The sequence below is a fragment of the Musca domestica genome, unplaced genomic scaffold (genome assembly GCF_030504385.1).
Source record: "Musca domestica strain aabys unplaced genomic scaffold, Musca_domestica.polishedcontigs.V.1.1 20, whole genome shotgun sequence".
Taxonomy (NCBI): domain Eukaryota; kingdom Metazoa; phylum Arthropoda; class Insecta; order Diptera; family Muscidae; genus Musca; species Musca domestica.
Window position 1 is genome coordinate 14,128,325 of NW_026712250.1, and position 18,281 is coordinate 14,146,605.

The 18,281-nt window shown below is 33.8% G+C and overlaps 2 protein-coding genes across 3 annotated transcripts in view; both read left to right on the forward strand.

Annotated features, from left to right (window-relative positions):
• Positions 1-6,465: 6,465 nt before the first annotated feature.
• LOC101893596 (alkaline phosphatase) lies at positions 6,466-12,422 on the forward strand. The gene is made up of 3 exons (XM_005186002.4): positions 6,466-7,042; positions 8,869-9,991; positions 12,062-12,422. Exons 1-3 carry the CDS (start codon positions 6,563-6,565, stop codon positions 12,193-12,195), a joined length of 1,737 nt encoding a protein of 578 aa, XP_005186059.1. The 5' UTR covers positions 6,466-6,562; the 3' UTR covers positions 12,196-12,422.
• Positions 12,423-13,470: 1,048 nt separating this feature from the next.
• LOC101894046 (putative nuclease HARBI1) overlaps positions 13,471-18,281 on the forward strand; it is a 38,272-nt gene continuing 33,461 nt past the window's right edge. The window contains exon 1 of one of the 2 annotated variants that reach the window (XM_059122502.1): positions 13,471-13,592. The gene's annotated coding sequence lies outside the window, so the exon portion shown is untranslated. The remainder of the gene's footprint in view (positions 13,593-18,281) is intronic. The other variant, XM_005186003.4, reaches the window with a different exon arrangement.

Consider the following 18,281-nt stretch of genomic DNA (forward strand, 5'->3'; position numbering starts at 1 on the left):
GTAAAATATGCGAGACAAATTAGGGGTATTTATTTTTGGGTCTTTTTTAGAGTGCTGTGGAATTTGGTCAAAATCTCCTGCAAAACTACTTTTTTGGGTTGAAGTTTAAATGGAAAAATTGTTCTGAACGCAAGAAATCTGTTGCTATAAAACGTAACGGTAAAAAATGGGAGACAAACAGTTAGGGATATTTATTTTTGGGTCATTTTCATATTGATGTGGAATTTGGTCAAAATCTCTTACAAAACTACGTCTTAAGTGGCAAGTACCAAAGGAAAAATTATTCTACATCAAATTTTACTATGATTCACTGAACACAAGAAATCTGTAGCTATAGAAGATATCGGTAAAAAGTGCAAGTCAAATTAGGGATATTCATTTTTGGGTCTTTTTGATATTGCTGTGGAATTTGGTCAAAATCATGTACAAAACTACTTTATAGATGAGAAGTATCAATGGAAAAATTGTTCTACATCAAATTCCACCATAGGTCACTAAACACAAAAAATCTGTAGCTATAGCAGGTATCCGTAAAACATGTGAGGCAAATTAGGGATATTAATTTTTAGGTATTTTTTTTATATTGCTGTGGAATTTGGTCAAAATCTCCTACAAAACTACATTTAAAGCGGCAAGTGTCAATGAAAAAAATGTTCTAGATCAAATTTTACTATAGGTCACTAAACACAGGTAGTCCGTAGCTTTAAAATACATCGGTAAAACTTACGAGACAAATTAGGGATATTCATTTTTGGGTCTTTTTTGATATTGCTGTGGAATTTGGTCAAAATCTTCTACAAACCTACATTATAGGTGGCAAGTATCAATGGAAAAATTGTTCTACACCATAAGTCACTGAACACAAGAAATCTGTAGCTTCAGAAAACATCGGTTAAAAATGCGAGACAAATAAGGGATATTCATTTTTGGGTCTTTTTTGTATTACTGTGAAACTTGGTCAAAATCTCCTACAAAACTACGTTTAAGGCGTCAAGTATGAAATGGAAAATTTGTTCTACATCAAATTTTACAATTATCAGTGAACACAAGAAATCTATAGCTATAGAAGATATCGGGGAAAAGTGCGAGTCATGTTATGGGTGTTCATTTTTGGGTCTTTTTATATTGCTGTGGAATTTGGTCAAAATTTCCTTCAAAACTACTTTATAGATGACAAGTACCAATGGGAAAATTGTTCTACATTAAATTCTACCATCTATCACTGAACACAAAAAATCTATAGCTATAGAAGTTATCGGTAAAAAGTGCGAGTCAAATTAGGGATATTCATTTTTGGGTATTTGGTCAAAATCATCTACAAAACTACGTCTAAGGCGGCAAGTGTCAATAGAAAAATTGTTCTACATCAAATTCCACTATAAGTTACTGAACACAGGAAATCTGTAGCCATAGAAGATATAGGTAAAACATGCGAAACAAATTAGGGATATTCATTTTTGGGTCTTTTTTGATATTGATATTGGAATTTGGTCAAAATCTTCTACAAACCTACTTTATAGGTGGCAAGTATTAATGGAAAAATTGTTCTACATCAAATTTCACTATAAGTCACTGAACACAAGAAATCTGTAGCTACAAAAAATATTGGTAAAAAGTTATATGACATGTTGGGTATTTAGTTACCATATATTTTTGGGCCTATTTTGATCTTGCTTTCAAAATTTTTTCACGCAATGTTTCAATATAGTTTATCAATCGGCAGAAATCTCTAGATATAACATTTTCCCCAGATATCTTAGTGAAAAATTGCCAAAAAGTTAATATTGGTTTATTTTTGTGCATTTTTTGAATTGGGCCAAAATTTCAACGAAAGGAAACAGAGTGGCATCACCGTGACATATTGTAAAAGGATCCCAGAGCCACACTCAAATCCTGCCGTCGTTATTCTTATAATTTGACATTAATATGCCATGTCATGCTGCTTATATATCATCACTTTAGAGGGTGAATTAGATCAAAAACTTTTAAAAACGGATCAACACCTTAAAAAATGAAATATTTACAATCCGAATTTATTGTTCTAGTAAAAACGTGAAAATACAACACTGTTGCCACTTGTTGTTTTCACCTTTCGTCAAGCTAAAAATGGTTGACAGTGTTGTATTTTCACGACGAAATCACGATTAAGGGTGAAAATACATAAATCGCATATCTGGCTAGCTTAAGTCATTGGCTGGCTTCTTCGCAGATAAACAAAGGAGTTTAAAGTTGACTTAGTTCGATTTTGGCCCTAGGCTCTCTGTTCATTTCCGAAAAAGCCAGCCAATGACTTAAGCCAGTCAAATAAGTGTTTTGTGTATTCTCACCTTAGAGCTTTGGCGTGTTTTTTAAGCCTTAAGTACTGAGTTCAATTATCCCATTATTTATTCCAATTGCCATTTTATGACCTCTTTTTTTTGAACTGTAAACAACCGATAAAAACAATAAACGCTTTTGTTTTTAGGCCACACAGACTTAACGCGTTATTTGTGATAATAATGCCTATTCGGTACGTTAACTTTGCCAAGTACAATAAATTCGAATTGTAAATATTATTAATTTAAGGCTTTCGATAACGCAAAAGAAAGTTGGCAAAACATCTAAAAATAGCTTTAATTTTGAAATTTATTATTGTTTAAATTGCGTAGAATTAAACACGTGAAGCATGGAAGGTCAAAACAGAATGAAATCTTTCAATTTTTAAGAATTCTTGATTTTGTTATAAATTTATGGGAACAAAACATAATGAATTTTGGACATTTACTACGAAAACATAGTGAATCCTTGGCTTTGTAATTCATTGAAGGCCAAATAATAAAAAAATCTTGCGTTTGATGTTGGTTTTTGGCCAAAACATAATGAATTATTTGGGACTTTTTAACAAAACAATGAGAATTCTGGGAGTTTTTAATAAATTTAAGGCCAAAACATAGTGCATTTTGGATATTTACTACCAAAACACAACCGATTCTTGGCTTTGGTATTCACTAAAGGCCAAACCAAAATGAATTCTTCACTCGAAAGCCATTTTTCTATCAAAACATAATGAATTCTTGGCTTTGTTATTTTCACTGAAGCCCAAAGCAAAATAAATTCTTGACATTTGAAACCAAATCGTAATAAATTCTTGAATTTCGTATATGTTTAAGGCCAAAACATAATGAATCAGTGTCGTGTACAACCACAACAGAATGAATTCTTGGCATCTACACTAAAACATTATAAAATCTTGGTTTCGTAACTGACTTAAGGCCCAGAAATTATAAAATCTCATTATTTAAAACTGAAACACAATGAATACTTGATACGTTAGATTAATGTGTAATGAGCTTAAAGATTTCTAATTTATTTCAAGCCTAAGCAGAATGAATGCTTGGCAACTTCATATAAAACCGAAACCTAATAAATTCTGAGCATTTGAAGACCAAAGAAGATGAAATAATATTGACTTTAGTCCAACACATTAGGGATTCTTGAGATTTAAGCCAAAATTTAATGAATTCTTTACTTGGGGATGTATTCAAGGCCGAAACATAATGCAATCATGTCATTTAAAATCGAAACACAAAGAAAACTAGATACCCAGAAAATACATAAAATGCCAGAAAATACATAAAGGCTTCTTCGGAAAAGAACAAAGGAGCGTGGGGCCAAAATCGAACTAAGTCAACCTAAAACTTCTTTCTTCTCTTCCGAAGAAGCCGGTCGATGACTTAAGCCAGTCAAAAAAGCATTTTATGTACTCTCACCTTAATTCATAAGGAATTCTCAGATTTGTAATTTAAAGTCAATACAGACTAAAACGGAATGAATGCTTCGCGTTTTGTTTCATTAAAGACCTAAAACAAAATGATTTCTAAGCATTGAAGGCCCAAAAAGGTAATATGATCAGCTTTATTATTGCCTAAGGGCCAAAACGTAAGTAAGGCTGGAAATACATAAAGAGCATATTTGGCTGACATAAGTCATCGGCTGGCTTATTCGTAAAAGAAGAAAGAAGCATAGGGTCAAAATCGAACTAAGTCAACCTAAAACTCTTTTGTTCTTTTCCAAAGAAGCCAGCCGATGACTTGAGCCAGTCAAAAAAGCGTTTTATGTACTCTCACATTTAGATTTTAAATGTTTTTGAAGCTACGACAGAATAAATTATTGCCAAAACAGAATGAATTCTTCGCATGTCTCATGTCTCATTTAGGACCAAAACCTAAAGAATTCTAATCACTAAAACAAATTTAACACTTGCTTTTTATTTATTTTAAGCCATAACATAAGATTCTTCCTAAATATAATGAAACCTTGGCTTTTTAATGCACTCACAACAAAAACATAATGAATTCTTGGGATTTGATAGCAAACATGGAGAATTCATGAGCTTCCTAACTTCTTTAGACCAAAACATAATGAAATCTTCTCATTCAAAGCCAAAACATAATGAATCCTTAACTTTTCAATTCATTTAAAACCAAAACATAATGAGGGCTTGGGACTTAAGACCCAAGCAAAATAATAATAACAGATTCTTGCCATCCAACAAAATATAATGAAGCCTTGGCTTTTTGATGTACTCAAGACCAAAACATAATGAATTGTTAATTCTTCAATTCATTTAAAACCAAAACACAATGAATGCTTGGGAGCCTAGGGCCAAAATCGAACTAGGTCAACCTAAAACTCCTTTATGTATTTACAAATTCAGATTTAAAATGTTTTTAAAGCTAAGACAGAATGAATTGTTGACAAAACAGAATGAATTCCTCGCGTCATAATTTTTTAGTTTCCCAACTTCATCAGACCAAAACACAATGAATTCTTATCATTCAAGGCCAAAACATAATGAATTCGTAGCTTCTTCTTTTCATTTTAAACCGAAACACAATGAAAGCTTGGGACTTAAGACCCAAACAGAATAATTTTTTTGCTTTGTTTTTCAAGGTAAGGATACATAAGCAGATAGGCATCATGGCTAGGCATATTAATGTCAAAAAATAAGGAGAAACGGCGGCAGGATTCGACTGCGGCTCTGACATCCCTTTATGATATGTCAAATTAAATGATATTCAAATTAAAGAAATCATCGTGTTTTGGCGTTTAATTTTCCCGAATTCCCGTTATGGATAGTTTTCTATTGATTTCGGCTTGAAACAATGTTGAACTCCAAAACGAAAGAAAACACAAGGCCCCAAAGCAAAGAATTCATTGTGTTTTGGCTTGTAATGCCTTTTTTTGCTGTATTGAACAGTTTTCTCTGTAGTTCAGCTAAAAACAACTTTGGATTGAAAAATAGAAGCAAAAAAGCGTAGTTCGGAAGCAAAGAATTCATTGTGTTTCGGTCAATAACTCCTTCGAATAACCATATGGAGCAATTTTCTATGTGCTGTAGCTAGAATCAATGCTGGCATAGAGATATAGAAAAAATTCGGCTTCAAAGCAAGGAATTCATTGTGTTTTGGCCCATTCTTTGACCGTATTGAACAAAAGTCTATGGATTTCATCTGAAAGCAATGCAATTTCTTGTTCTTGCATACTAAGAAAATTTGTGGCTCCGAAGTAAAGAATTGATTGTGTTTTGGCTTATTATAAACTCTTTAAACGGCAATACACTATTTTCTTTGATTTTCTGCTAAAACAATGCTATTCAGTTAACATTGAGAAGAATCAAGAAAGAAAACGTAGTTCCGAAGCAAAGAATTCATTGTGTTTCGGTCAATAACTCCTTCCCATAACCATATGGAGCAATTTTCCATTTGCCGTGGCTAGAATCAATGCAGACTTACAAATATCGAAAAGAAAGACGTGGCTTCAAAGCAAGGAATTTATTGTGTTTTGGCCTATAATTAGATTCTTAAGCCATATTGAACAAAAGTCTATCGATTTCATATGAAAGCCATGCTGACATGCAAGAACTAAGGGTTGAAATACATAAAGCGCATATTTGTCTGACTTAAGTCATCGTCTGGCTTCTTCGTAGATTAAAAAAGGAGTTTTAGGTTGACTTAGATCGATTTTGGCCCTAGGCTCCTTTGTTCATTTCCGAAGAAGCCATCCGATGACTAAAGCCAGCCATATTAGTGCTTTATGTATTCCCACCTTAAAAGCTGTTTATGTACTCACACCTTTATTCCAAACCAAATAAATTAACTCTCGACATTTATGACCAAAACAGAATGAGTTCTTCGCCTTATTGTTTTATTAAAGCAAAACAGAATGACTTCATGGCATATAAGGCCAAAATAAATTAACAATTATTATCCCCTAATATAAATCAGATCATTCTCCCGCGATCATAAGTCCTCAAAAAACACAAAAACAATTCCATTTCTCTCGCTGAACCCATAGGAAATTTATGAGCTTTTGGAAAACATTTTTACAATTTAGCAATTTTAAAAATGATAACAACCCCCCACCCAACCATAACACACTTTAAAATTAACAAACAAAATAACACCTCTTCATCTTATCTTACAGAGTTGTTGACAAAATTCTGGAAGTGATATCGCTGGATCTCTCCCCCTCACGCCACTGAATTAATCGAGTAAACGGAAAAAATTAAAACGGCAACACAATGGCCACTGATCGTAAACGCGTCAGCGCCGTAAACAGCACAAGCAGCAGCTTGGAACTGCCCATGGATAATTATAGCCAAAGCTCTCAAGCCGATTTAAAGCCACGCAAACCACGTGTCTACAGATCGAAAGTATTCATTATTGCTGTGTCATTTTCATCAGTTCTTTTGCTGATTATGATTTCCGCTTTTGCGGTCCACTACACCGTGGGCTTCCCCTCGTCGAGCTTACCAAATGGTGGGGAAAAAGATGCCCTAACAATGGCCCTACCGCCCGAACAACGTGTCTGGGTCGAAGAAGGTATATCGGAGCTAAGAAATGCTGTCGAACGTAAAGATAATAAGCGAAGAGCAAAGAATGTCATTCTATTTGTGGGTGATGGTATGGGACCCAACACAGTGACAGCTGCCAGAATAATGGGTTTCAAGGAAGAGGGTCTGATGTCATGGGAAAAGTTTCCCGACATGGGTTTACTGAAGGTGAGTTGATGAGTGAGTTTGTACACGAAATACCAGAATGTATCAGAAACATAATGAATTCTTTGCTTTGAGGCTATGATTTTCGAATGTCGTTTTAGAAAGCAGTTGTAGGTCAAAACATAATCAATTCCTTGCTTTGAAGCCACTTTTTCTTTTTCAATATTTTTCTATGTCATCATTGGTCCGGATTAGAACCCATAGCTGGCCGAAACACAATGAATTCTTTGCTTCAAAGCTACGCTGAAAATGTTCTTAAGATGGGAATACATAAAACGCTTATCTGGCTGGCTTAAGTCATCGGTTGGCTTCTTCGGAAATGAACAAAGAAGCCCGGGGCCAAAATCGATCTAAGTCAACCTAAAACTCATTTGTCCATCTACGAAGAAGCCAGCCGATGACTTAAGCCAGCCATATATGCGCTTTATGTATTTCCACCCTTAGTTCTTTGTGTGTCAGCATTGCTTTCAGATGAAATCCATAGCCTTTTGTTTAATATGGCCTAAAGCTGCAAGTACATAAGATGCTTGAAGTCATGGCTAGGCATATTTTGTAACATTTCATAAAGGGAGTACAGAGTCGCACTAAAATCCTGCCGCCGTTATCCATTATAATTTGACATTAATATGCGTAGCCTTGACTTCAAGCCTATTATGTACTTGCACCCTAAGAATCTAATTAAGGGCCAAAACACAATGAATTCCTTGCTTTCTTCTCTATATTTGTATGTCAGCATCGGTTCTAGCTACAGCACAAAGAAAATTGCTCCATATGGTTATGGGAAGGAGTTATTGACCGAAACACAATGAATTCTTTGCTTCGAAGCTAAGCTTTATTTCTCGACTATTTCTCAATGTTTACTGAATAGCATTGTTTTAGCAGAAAATCAAAGAAAATAGTTTATTGCCGTTTAAAGGGTTTATAATAAGCCAAAACACAATCAATTCTTTACTTCGAAACTATAAATTTTCTTAGTTCTTGCAGGTCAGCATTGCTTTCAGATGAAATCCTTAGATTTTTGTTCAATATGTTTTAAGTGGGTAACTATGGGCCAAAACACAATGAATTCCTTGCTTTGAAGTCACGCTTTTCTTTTCGACATTTATATGTATGCATTGATTCTAGCTACGGCATATGTAAAATTGCTTTATATGGTCATGGGAAGGAGTTATTGATCGAAACACAATGAATTCTTTGCTTTGAAGCTACGCTTTTTTTTCTCAATTTTTCAAGTCATTGTTGTTTTTAGCTGAACTACAGAGAAAACTCTTTAATACCGCATAGAAAAGGCATTATGAGCCAAAACATAATGAATTCTTTGCTTTGGAGCTTAGTGTTTTCTTTCGTTTTGAAGTTCAGTATTGTTTAAAGACAAAATCAATTGAAAACTATCCAAAACGGGAATTTGGGAAAATTAAACGCCAAAACACAATGAATTCTTTAATTTGACGCAACGCTTTTGTACTTGCCGCGAAGCAAAAAATTCATTGTGTTTTTGCCTCTTTAAACGAAAATGTCAGATTTCAGGCATTTCTCGCCCAATTTTCTAAACCTGATGTGCCAAAACACAATGAATTCTTTAATTTGACGCAACGCTTTTGTACTTGCCGCAAAGCAAAGAATTCATTATGTTTTTGTCTTTTAAGACGGAAATGTCAAATTTCATGCATTTCTCTCCCAATTTTCTAAACCTGATGTGCCAAAACACAATGAATTCTTTAATTTGATGCCACGCCGTAGTACTTGCCGCAAAGCAAAGAACTCATTGTGTTTTGTGATGAAAATATCAAATCTCATATTTCTCTCTCTCTCCCCCTCTCTCTCTCCAGACCTACTGTGCCAACAAACAAGTTCCCGATTCCTTCTCCACAGCCACAGCCCTGTTCTCAGGTGTAAAGGTCAACTATGAAACTGGTGGAGTTGATTCCTCTGTCCCGCTGGGAGATTGTGCAGCTTCGTTGAATCCCGATCGCCATGTCCAGTCGATTTTAAAAATGGCCCAAGACGATGGCAAATTGACCGGCTTTGTTACCAATACACGGGTGACGCATGCCACACCAGCAGCCCTATATGCCCATACCCCGGATCGTCGCTGGGAATGTGAACAGAAAATGCCTGCCGCAGCTACCGTGGAAGGTTGTCGCGATATTGCACGCCAATTGATCGAAGAGCCGACAGGGCAAAAAATCAATGTCATTATGGGTGGAGGTCGTCAAATGTTGGTTTCCAATGTTACCGACTCTGAAGCTGATCCCATTGACACCTGGTCCTGCAAGTCGAATGATGGCCGTGATTTGATACAACAATGGGCCAACATTAAGGCTGCCAATAATGAGGCTGCTGTTGTGGTACAAAACTCCGGGGAGTTGGATGCCATCAATGCCCAGGATACGGACTATGTTTTGGGCATTTTCGCCAATGGTCATTTGAAGTATGAACATGAAAGGGATACCTCCCCCAGTGGCATGCCGTCGCTGAAACAGATGACCCTAAAGGCATTACAGGTGTTGAGATCGAAAAATCAAGGTTTTCTCTTGGTGGTGGAAGGTGGCATGATTGATCAGGCCCATCATCGTGGTACGGCACGCAAGGCCCTCAATGAAGTGTTGGCTTTTAATGATGCCATCAATGCCACCCTACAGGCCTTGGGTAATGATTTACAGGACACCTTGGTCATAGTTACCGCCGATCATTCGCATACGCTGACAATTAATGGTCATGCCTCGAAGGGTTCGAATATTTTCGGTGTGGCTGGCAATTCCAAGACCGAAGGAACTCCATACACCACCTTGACATATGGCACAACCTATCAAGGTTTTCAACCGGACGCCAATGGCCTGAGAAAGGATCCCACATTGGAGGATACCAACGATTGGGAATATATGCAGCAGGGTGCTATCAATACCGATGAGAATTATCACGGTGGTAGTGATGTGACAATACATGCCGTAGGTGAGTTAATGATGAAGGAAAAATGAAGAAGAAAAACACAAAAGATAGGGAATAGAATTTGACATGTGGTCAGTCAGCTTTAGAAAAGCAAAAAATATGGCAATTAAAAATGGCTGTTTAAAAATAGGGTCATTTGGCGCACAATTCTTCATTTTAGGTGGATGGTGTCAAGGTTAAAGTTTTTCTATGGCATATTTCAGTAGGGGTCTCCCCACAAGAGATTTTTCAAGGTGTGATATATATTGGGGAAAATATGAAGAGAAAATCATATAATTTTTCGTAGATTATTTTTTGGGTAATTTTTCAAATTTGCACAAAATGTCATAGATAATTACATTTCAGGCGGATGATGTAAATGAAAGAAATAATCTACATCAAATTTGAGCCTACGTCTCCAACCAAAATATATCTCTAGATATGACATATATCACCGAAATCGGGAAACCAATTTTGCGTTTAAAATAATGGTTCATAGATTATTTTTGGGTCATTTTTTCACATTTGCCCAAAATGTCAATGATAATTACATTTTAGCTGGATGATGTAAATGTAAGAAATAATCTACATCAAATTTAAGTTTGAGTCCCCAAACAAAATATATCTCTAAATATGACATATATCACAGAAATCGGGAAACCAATTTGCGCTTTTAAACGTTTAAAATAATTGTTTGTAGATTATTTTTGGGTCATATTTCAAATTTGCCCAAAATGTCATAGATAATTACATTTTAGCTGGATGATGTAAATGAAAGAAATAATCTACATCATATTTTAGCTTAGCCCTCCAACAAAAATATATCTCTAGATATGACATAAATCACCGAAATCGGAAAACCAATTTTGCGTTTAAAATAATTGTTCGTAGATTATTTTTGGGTCATTTTTTCACATTTGCCCAAAATGTCATAGATAATGACATTTTAGGCAAATGATGTGAATGAAAGAAATAATCTACATCAAATTTGAGCCTAGGCCTCCAACCAAAATATACCTCTAGATATGACATATATCACCGAAATCGGGAAACCAATTTGCGTTTTTAAACGAAATATTGTTTTTGGTAGTTTTGGGTTATTTTTGGATTTTGGTCAAAATATCCGGCCATATTTCATTTTGGTCGGGTAGTGTTAAGGGAGAAAATCTTCTTCGTAAGATTTCGCTATGGGGTCCTCAACAAATGATATCTCTATAGATGATATATGTCACTGAAATTTTGATTCCAAATTATCCTTTAAATCAAGATACCGTTTTATGGCTGGATGAGGTTTTTTTGAATTTTGGTCGAATCTACTTACTTAGGGAATGCATCACTGGGGTTCTACATTGCTACTGCGTAACAAACTCCAAAGTCGGAAATGTTTTCGCAAAGGTTTTGTTTAAATGCCGACGATGAAAGATCTGAAATAACATTTATTTTTCAACACTAATTATCGCCATATTAGCTTTTCCGCTACATTATTGGTCTAACCGATTTTCCATATCTGAAATCGAAAAAAAGTCTAGTAGATTCTTGTAGGTTCTGGAACAGACCATATGTTTTGGCTATTTTTTACATTCTCTTTTGGTTGTGTACGTATACGTAAACAAATATCAGCTGAGCGATATTTATATTCTGCTAATACTACGTTTACAGTTTAGCGGATTTAATAAACCCCGTTGATTTAAAATGCCAATATCGCAAAAAAAACAGGAAAAAGTAAAAATGTAAACATAAAGGGTGTTTTTTTATTGGTGTATAGAACTTCGAATTGAAATAAAATACAAGAAAATCGTTTTAATGTCCATCAATTTGGCTTTATTGGAAGAATAATTTTTTTATTTAAATAATTTTTCATTCAACATTTTAAATTCCAAAATTGATTTGGCAGTTCATTGTCCCAGCAGCTGAGTCGATGCGCCTACCTATATTCTTCTACCATGACCCCAATAAAAAAACCCACTTTACCCTTAGGGTATTTCTAAATACGCGAGTTTAAGCCACTAGATCTACAAATGTTAACTTTAAATATTGTAAACGTCCTCTAAAAGTGTTGATTTTAATTCTCTCTTTTATCTCTCTTCTTTCCAGGTGCCATGTCCTATCTGTTCCATGGTGTGCACGAACAATCCTATGTGGCCCATGCCATAACATATGCTCTGCGTATTGGACGTTTCCGTGACAGTTCGATTGCTGAAAGTCTAGCAGATTTATTGCCTTTATAAGATTCGAAATCTTTATGAACTCCACCCCCCAAGAACCCTCAACTTGAATATATAGCAAGATTTTTCCCCATTCTACTTTTAAGTTTATTTTTTAAGTATTAAATTTAAAATATAAAGTGTCATGCTTCGCATTGAGTAATTTAAGTGAAGCGTTGACGCCGGAAACGCCTATTACAGATTTGTGATATCGAAAGCTCAAGAATTTATGTAGCATGTAAAATGTAGCTATAAGTTGGAAAAATAATAATAATACGATATTTATAAAAAATGTAGTATTTTTAAAAAATTAAAAATGTAAAAATGCATGGTACAACTAAGAAGGTAAAGTAATGTAATCATATGATTACAATTTTTTCAAAATTATATATTTGACAATATCTCACTGTCAAAATCTATATTCATAAATCCATTATATACACACAAAATCAGAGATGGGAACTGCTTTTTATGCATTGCAATTTGACAAGGTAAATTACAGAAAATGCAAAACTGGTAATGCTAATTTGAAATGAGGTTACCTTTATTTCATTGTACCATGGTAAAAATGCTATGTAAAATGTTACTACGATAACCAATTTTACCTTTTACCCCTTAATTTTACCATGGGTGTCATTAGAAACATCAGATACTACGCGGAATTGATAGATTTACTACTTTTGCTCGCCTATAAAATGATGTAAACATTTGTTAAACAGGACAAACAAATAGAAAAAAACAACAAGAGAAGACAAGATTTCGCAATTTTTTGGAGTTCGGGAACGGGTTTTTGGATTAAATGTGTAAAAATTGGAATTGACATTTGAGATCTAGTGGATTTTCTAAATCTAAAGGCTGTTGTAGTCTTCTTTAGTTATCAAAAGTTTTCCTGCCCAAAATACATTGCAAAATCTACACTTCAATTTTGTACCCGTATATTTTAGTCAGAATATATTTTTAATCACTTTGGTTTTAAACCTGATTTAAGACATCAAATTCTCTTTATATTATGGCATGTTTATTAAAATGACTATGTTTCTCTTTTCAATAAAATTATATTCTCGTTTATTTCTCAAAAAATTGAGAACTAAATCCATTACAGTGTAAACGTGTCTTTCGTTTTCATTAATTTGTATTTTTAAAAACGATTTTTAAACAGTTTTTTTAATTATTAATACATTTTTCCCAATTTCCCGCACTAATTTGCCATTTTGCCATACACCAATATTCAAGTTTCACCCATAACATATGTTCTGTTTCGATTGGCGCCTTATCGTTGCGTTATCGAATTACTGTCATTACTGGGGGACCAGAGCAACAACAACAACATCATCTCTCTCATCTGTTTGTTCTGTGTTTGTTACTCCCAGAAACTGTGGGTTTCTTAAGACGACGACTTTGTTTTTTTTTGGGGGAAAAAAGTAAGAATTTCGGTTAGACGCCGCCGCGACCTTTTTGCAAAATAAAAATATCCAAAAAATTAAATGGAAAATATGGAAAACTATTAAAGTATTAAGAAAAGTGATGTATTCGTAATTCCAGTGGCAAAGGAGCTAAAATGTGGCATGGAAAATGAGTTAATAATTTCCAGCATTTTCATTTTATTTTTTTTTCTGTCTCGGCCCACATCCATACAAACGTACATATGTACATGATAATGATGCATTATATGCCAGTGAAATAAATCTCGGCTGTACATTTTGAATCAAAAAACAAAAAAAGATTAGATCATTATCAGTTCAATGCAAAAAAACAAAAAAAAAATAAAATGCCAATGTGCTTTTTATTGTTTGATATTGTGAATAAGAAAACCCATAAAAGAGAATGAAATAAACTAAAGTAATTGAAACAAAATGCTTGAAGAATAATACAATGACATAACCGGTCCCGCCTTCCCCCGGCTCTGGACAATGTTGGCTATGTGTGACTCGCTGACTCTCGACTTAGTCAACGAACGAAACAATTGCAGCAACAATCATCATGTGATGACTTTGTTTTTGTTAATTATTAGTGCAGTAACAACAACAATAACAACATTGTAATTGAAAGGGAATGTTGTAATTCCATGGCGATGGTAGTTTTCTAAAATTTAAGGTTTTTTCCTCACCACCCTTTTGGAAACACCCCTCATATGCTTGGCTTTGCATAAATAAAAAGAATACAAACAACAGCAGAAAAGACACCGCAAAGTTGACCCAGTTTTGCTTTGAGTACATGTGAACGTGGTGCTGTAATGTTTTTTTGTTTATTTCTTAAAGAAGTAATTAGCTGTAGCATGTACGTGCGTGTGTGTGGGGGGAGGGGGTGTAAAAGACAATATGTTTGCCAATGGTCTCAGCGTTGTTGTTTTTGTTGTCTACAAAAGCCATTCATCAACAATTAAATAATGTTTATTACCCTCACCTGTATTTACCTTTTATGATAATTTCTAACCTCCCCTTTAACGTATCTCTCTCTCTCTCTCTTTCTCTCGACCATATTCACTTTCATTTTGTTCTCAATGTCATTTGTTGCTCTCTCCCCTATCTCTTTAAACGCATTGCATTTTAATGCAAGGGTGGTGGGCATTTTGCATTGTTTTCGAAAATAAATGAGTTTTGACATTGAATTTTCCTGCATTGTTGTTGTTATTTGCAAGGAAAGTAAAACAACAACAGATGTTTGATCAAATGAAAAGTGTAATGAAAGAGAAATGTGAAAATTGTCATCAATTGCTAAAAATGAGAAAAATTGAGAGAGCTGATCCTCGGTCAGTGTTGCCAATCAAGAAAGGGTGAATTCTAGTAATGCAACTCGGTGATTATGAAAAAATGCCAAAAACGATTGGGTTGATATAAATTTGTGATTTCAAACAAATGTTTTAAAAGTTGAATTTCTAGTAATGCCAACTGTGTAAATAAAAAATCGGCAAAAAGCAATAACAAATGATGTCATCTTTACGATGATAGAAAAATCTCTAAAAAGCAACCAACTTGGTTACTATGTCAACTTTGTAACTATGTCCAACTCAGAATCACCAAATATCATTGGTGGTGATAACTTTGTGATTCCGAAACAAATTTCAAAAAAGGAATATCCAGTTATGCTAACTGTGTGATTAAAAAATCGTCAAAAAGCAATTCCAAGTGATGTCAACTTACGATGATAGTTCAGTGATGCAGCAGTGCTGCCTACTCTGCGGTTTAATAAAATCACTGAAAAATCCACTGCTTGATGAAGATGTTGCCAATCTGTTGATAAACATTTCCAACAAAATGCAGAGAGAAAGAGAGTAGACATTCTTCCAAACAGTGATTCCTACGCCGTGTTTGTAAAAAAAATCGCCAAAAAAGTTTAATCCTTTATGAGTATGTTGTCAGTCTGTTGATAGACATTTTAAACAAAATTAAGAGACGCTTTAACCATTCTGTGCAGCGTAGGAAATTCTCTTTCAAACGGTGATGCCTATTTGGTGATTTTATAAAATCGGCAAAAAATTAATTCCTATATAATTCCAGTCTGTTAAATGAAAATTCAGAGTCTTTTTATACACCCCATGCAGCAAGAGCAAATCCCTTTATAAACACTAATGCTAAACATGCGTTTTTAAAAACATCACCAAAAAAATTTTTTCCTTTTATGAGGATAAGAGGATATCAGTCTTTTGATAGACATTTGAAACAAAATTGAGAAACATCCATTCCATGCAATAAGGGAAAATGAATTTATATAAAGTGATGCTAAACATACGATTTTAAAAAATCACCAAAAAAATTATTCCTTTTATGACGATGAGATTTCAAAAAATCGCCAAAAATTCCTTTATGATGATGTGAGAATGTTGTGAATCTTTTGATGGACATTTCAAACAAAATTGGCAGACTTTGTTCATTTCAAATTTCTTCCAAGCTGTAATGCCTACCCTGTGATTTTTAAAAAATCACAAAAAAAAAATGAGTCCTATATGAGGAATGAACAGACAGAGAATTTTTGTCAATTCCATGCAACAAGAGCAAAAATGCCTATAACCAGTGATACCTACTCTGTGATTTTATAAAATCACAAAAAAGTGTTGCCGACTGTGTGATTTTATAAAATCACAAAAAAGTGTTGCCTACTGTGTGATTTTATAAAATCACAAAGAAGTGATGCTAAACATGTGATTTTAAAAATCGCCAATAAAATGTCAAGTGATGACAATATAAAATACAATATAGAAAATTGTAAAAAAAAATTGTAAGTGTTATCAATTTTGTGATTATCAAAAATCACCAAAAAAACATTTATCCCTACTGTAAATTAAAAAATCGCCAAAAATTTGTTAAGTGTTATCAATATTGCACATATAGGAAAAAATCACCAAAAAAATATAAATCGTTAATTTTTTAATGAGAAGATCTGCATTCGTCTTCAGTTGCTATTCGGAGCAACTGAAATTAAGGAACTCAATGGTTTCTGAGTAAAGGGAAATTCTGTAGAAACTTCATTCGACCTCAAAATTATCTACAAACTGATTTTTTTGTATCTCTCTCACTCTTCGCCAAAAAAAAAAAAACATTTATCCCTACTGCAACTTTAAAAATTACCAAAAGTTTTTTAAGTGTTATCAACTTTGCAAATATAGAGAAAAAATCACCAAAAATAGAATTTTTTTGCGGAATGCAAGTCTTCTCATTAAAAAAAATGGCGACATATTTTTTTTAATGAGAAGGCCTGCTTGCCGCCATAAGTTGCTATGCGGTGCTCCTAAAATTAAAGATCTCTCTGAGTATAGGGAAATTTTAAACTTTCCTTCGGCCTCAAAATAATCCTAAAACTGATATTTTTTGTCTCTCTCTCTCTCACTCTTCCTCTAGTTTCACACAAAATTTACAAATTTTCTGGTTAGAAAAATGATTTAATTTCGCATTGTATCATACCAAGATCGAGCGCAGAACTTGTTTTATTAATAATTAATTGTTTTTTCAAATCCCATTCCGTTCACATGCACCGGGCGATGAACTCATAAATGGGGAGAAACTGTGAGTCAGTCAATGCAAATTACGCCACTAATTAATACAATACAATATTAAGAAAAGAAAAATTATTGCGTCACAATAACAAAATCACAGATAATTTGGAAAATTTAAAAAATCAAAGGAATTAAGGAATTTTATTAAAATTGTAGTGGTGGAAATATGGTCCCAGCATTTTTTACGATTTAAATTTTTGCTCCGTCATGACCGGCTTAACACTTATTCGATAAGAATAATCTATTGTATGTAGTTATAATATATTTAAATTCTGCCAAGTTTTTTTCTTCTATATAATACAAATTTGCATTTGTTTCTTTATCAAGAAACAAACAAAGGCATTGATCTATTTTAAACTTAGAACAAGCAATATAAAATAATCTGAAAAAAAAAATCTAAACAAAGAATTTAGCGTAACTTTAATAATTGATTATTGGGTTTCGAAAAATTGCCATTGCCATGCATTGGTCAAAGGTCAAAAATTCTCCCAGAGCAACAAGGAAAATTGTCTGGAATATTAATTTAAAAGGTTAATAAATTAATATTCCAGACAATTTTCCACTACCAATGTCATATGCCCTGTCAAATGTTCCATTGCTAGATTGTCTCTGTCTACACTCTCCTTCCTACTTCTCACCAAACATCCATTATCATTTATATGTCAAAAAAGAAAAAAAAACTGAACTATAAAAACTATTCCCAAGTTTCTTATCAGTTGACGACAGCAATAATATGTCTGTTATAAAAAAAAAAACGTTCATATATCAACATCAACACCAACAACATGTTAAATGATTTCTAACACTTGAATATTTATTAAATTTCCATTTATTACAACAAAGAAGAAAACAACAACAAATTGTACATACTCATGTGCCAACAATAATTGTGTCAATTTTCTTGTTATTATGTCGAAGAAACTCAAATACTAAAATCAACTCAAATCATAACCCATTGATAGGTTTTTAATTGAATTTACGTCCACACGGATGTGTATTGAAAACCTCACCTTTGTCACTTTTTTATGATAGATTGTATGGTGTTTTATGAGACACTTTTCTGGCACTTGGTGACGGAAGAAAAAATTTGGGCAGAAGAACAATTTAACAGAGTCATGAT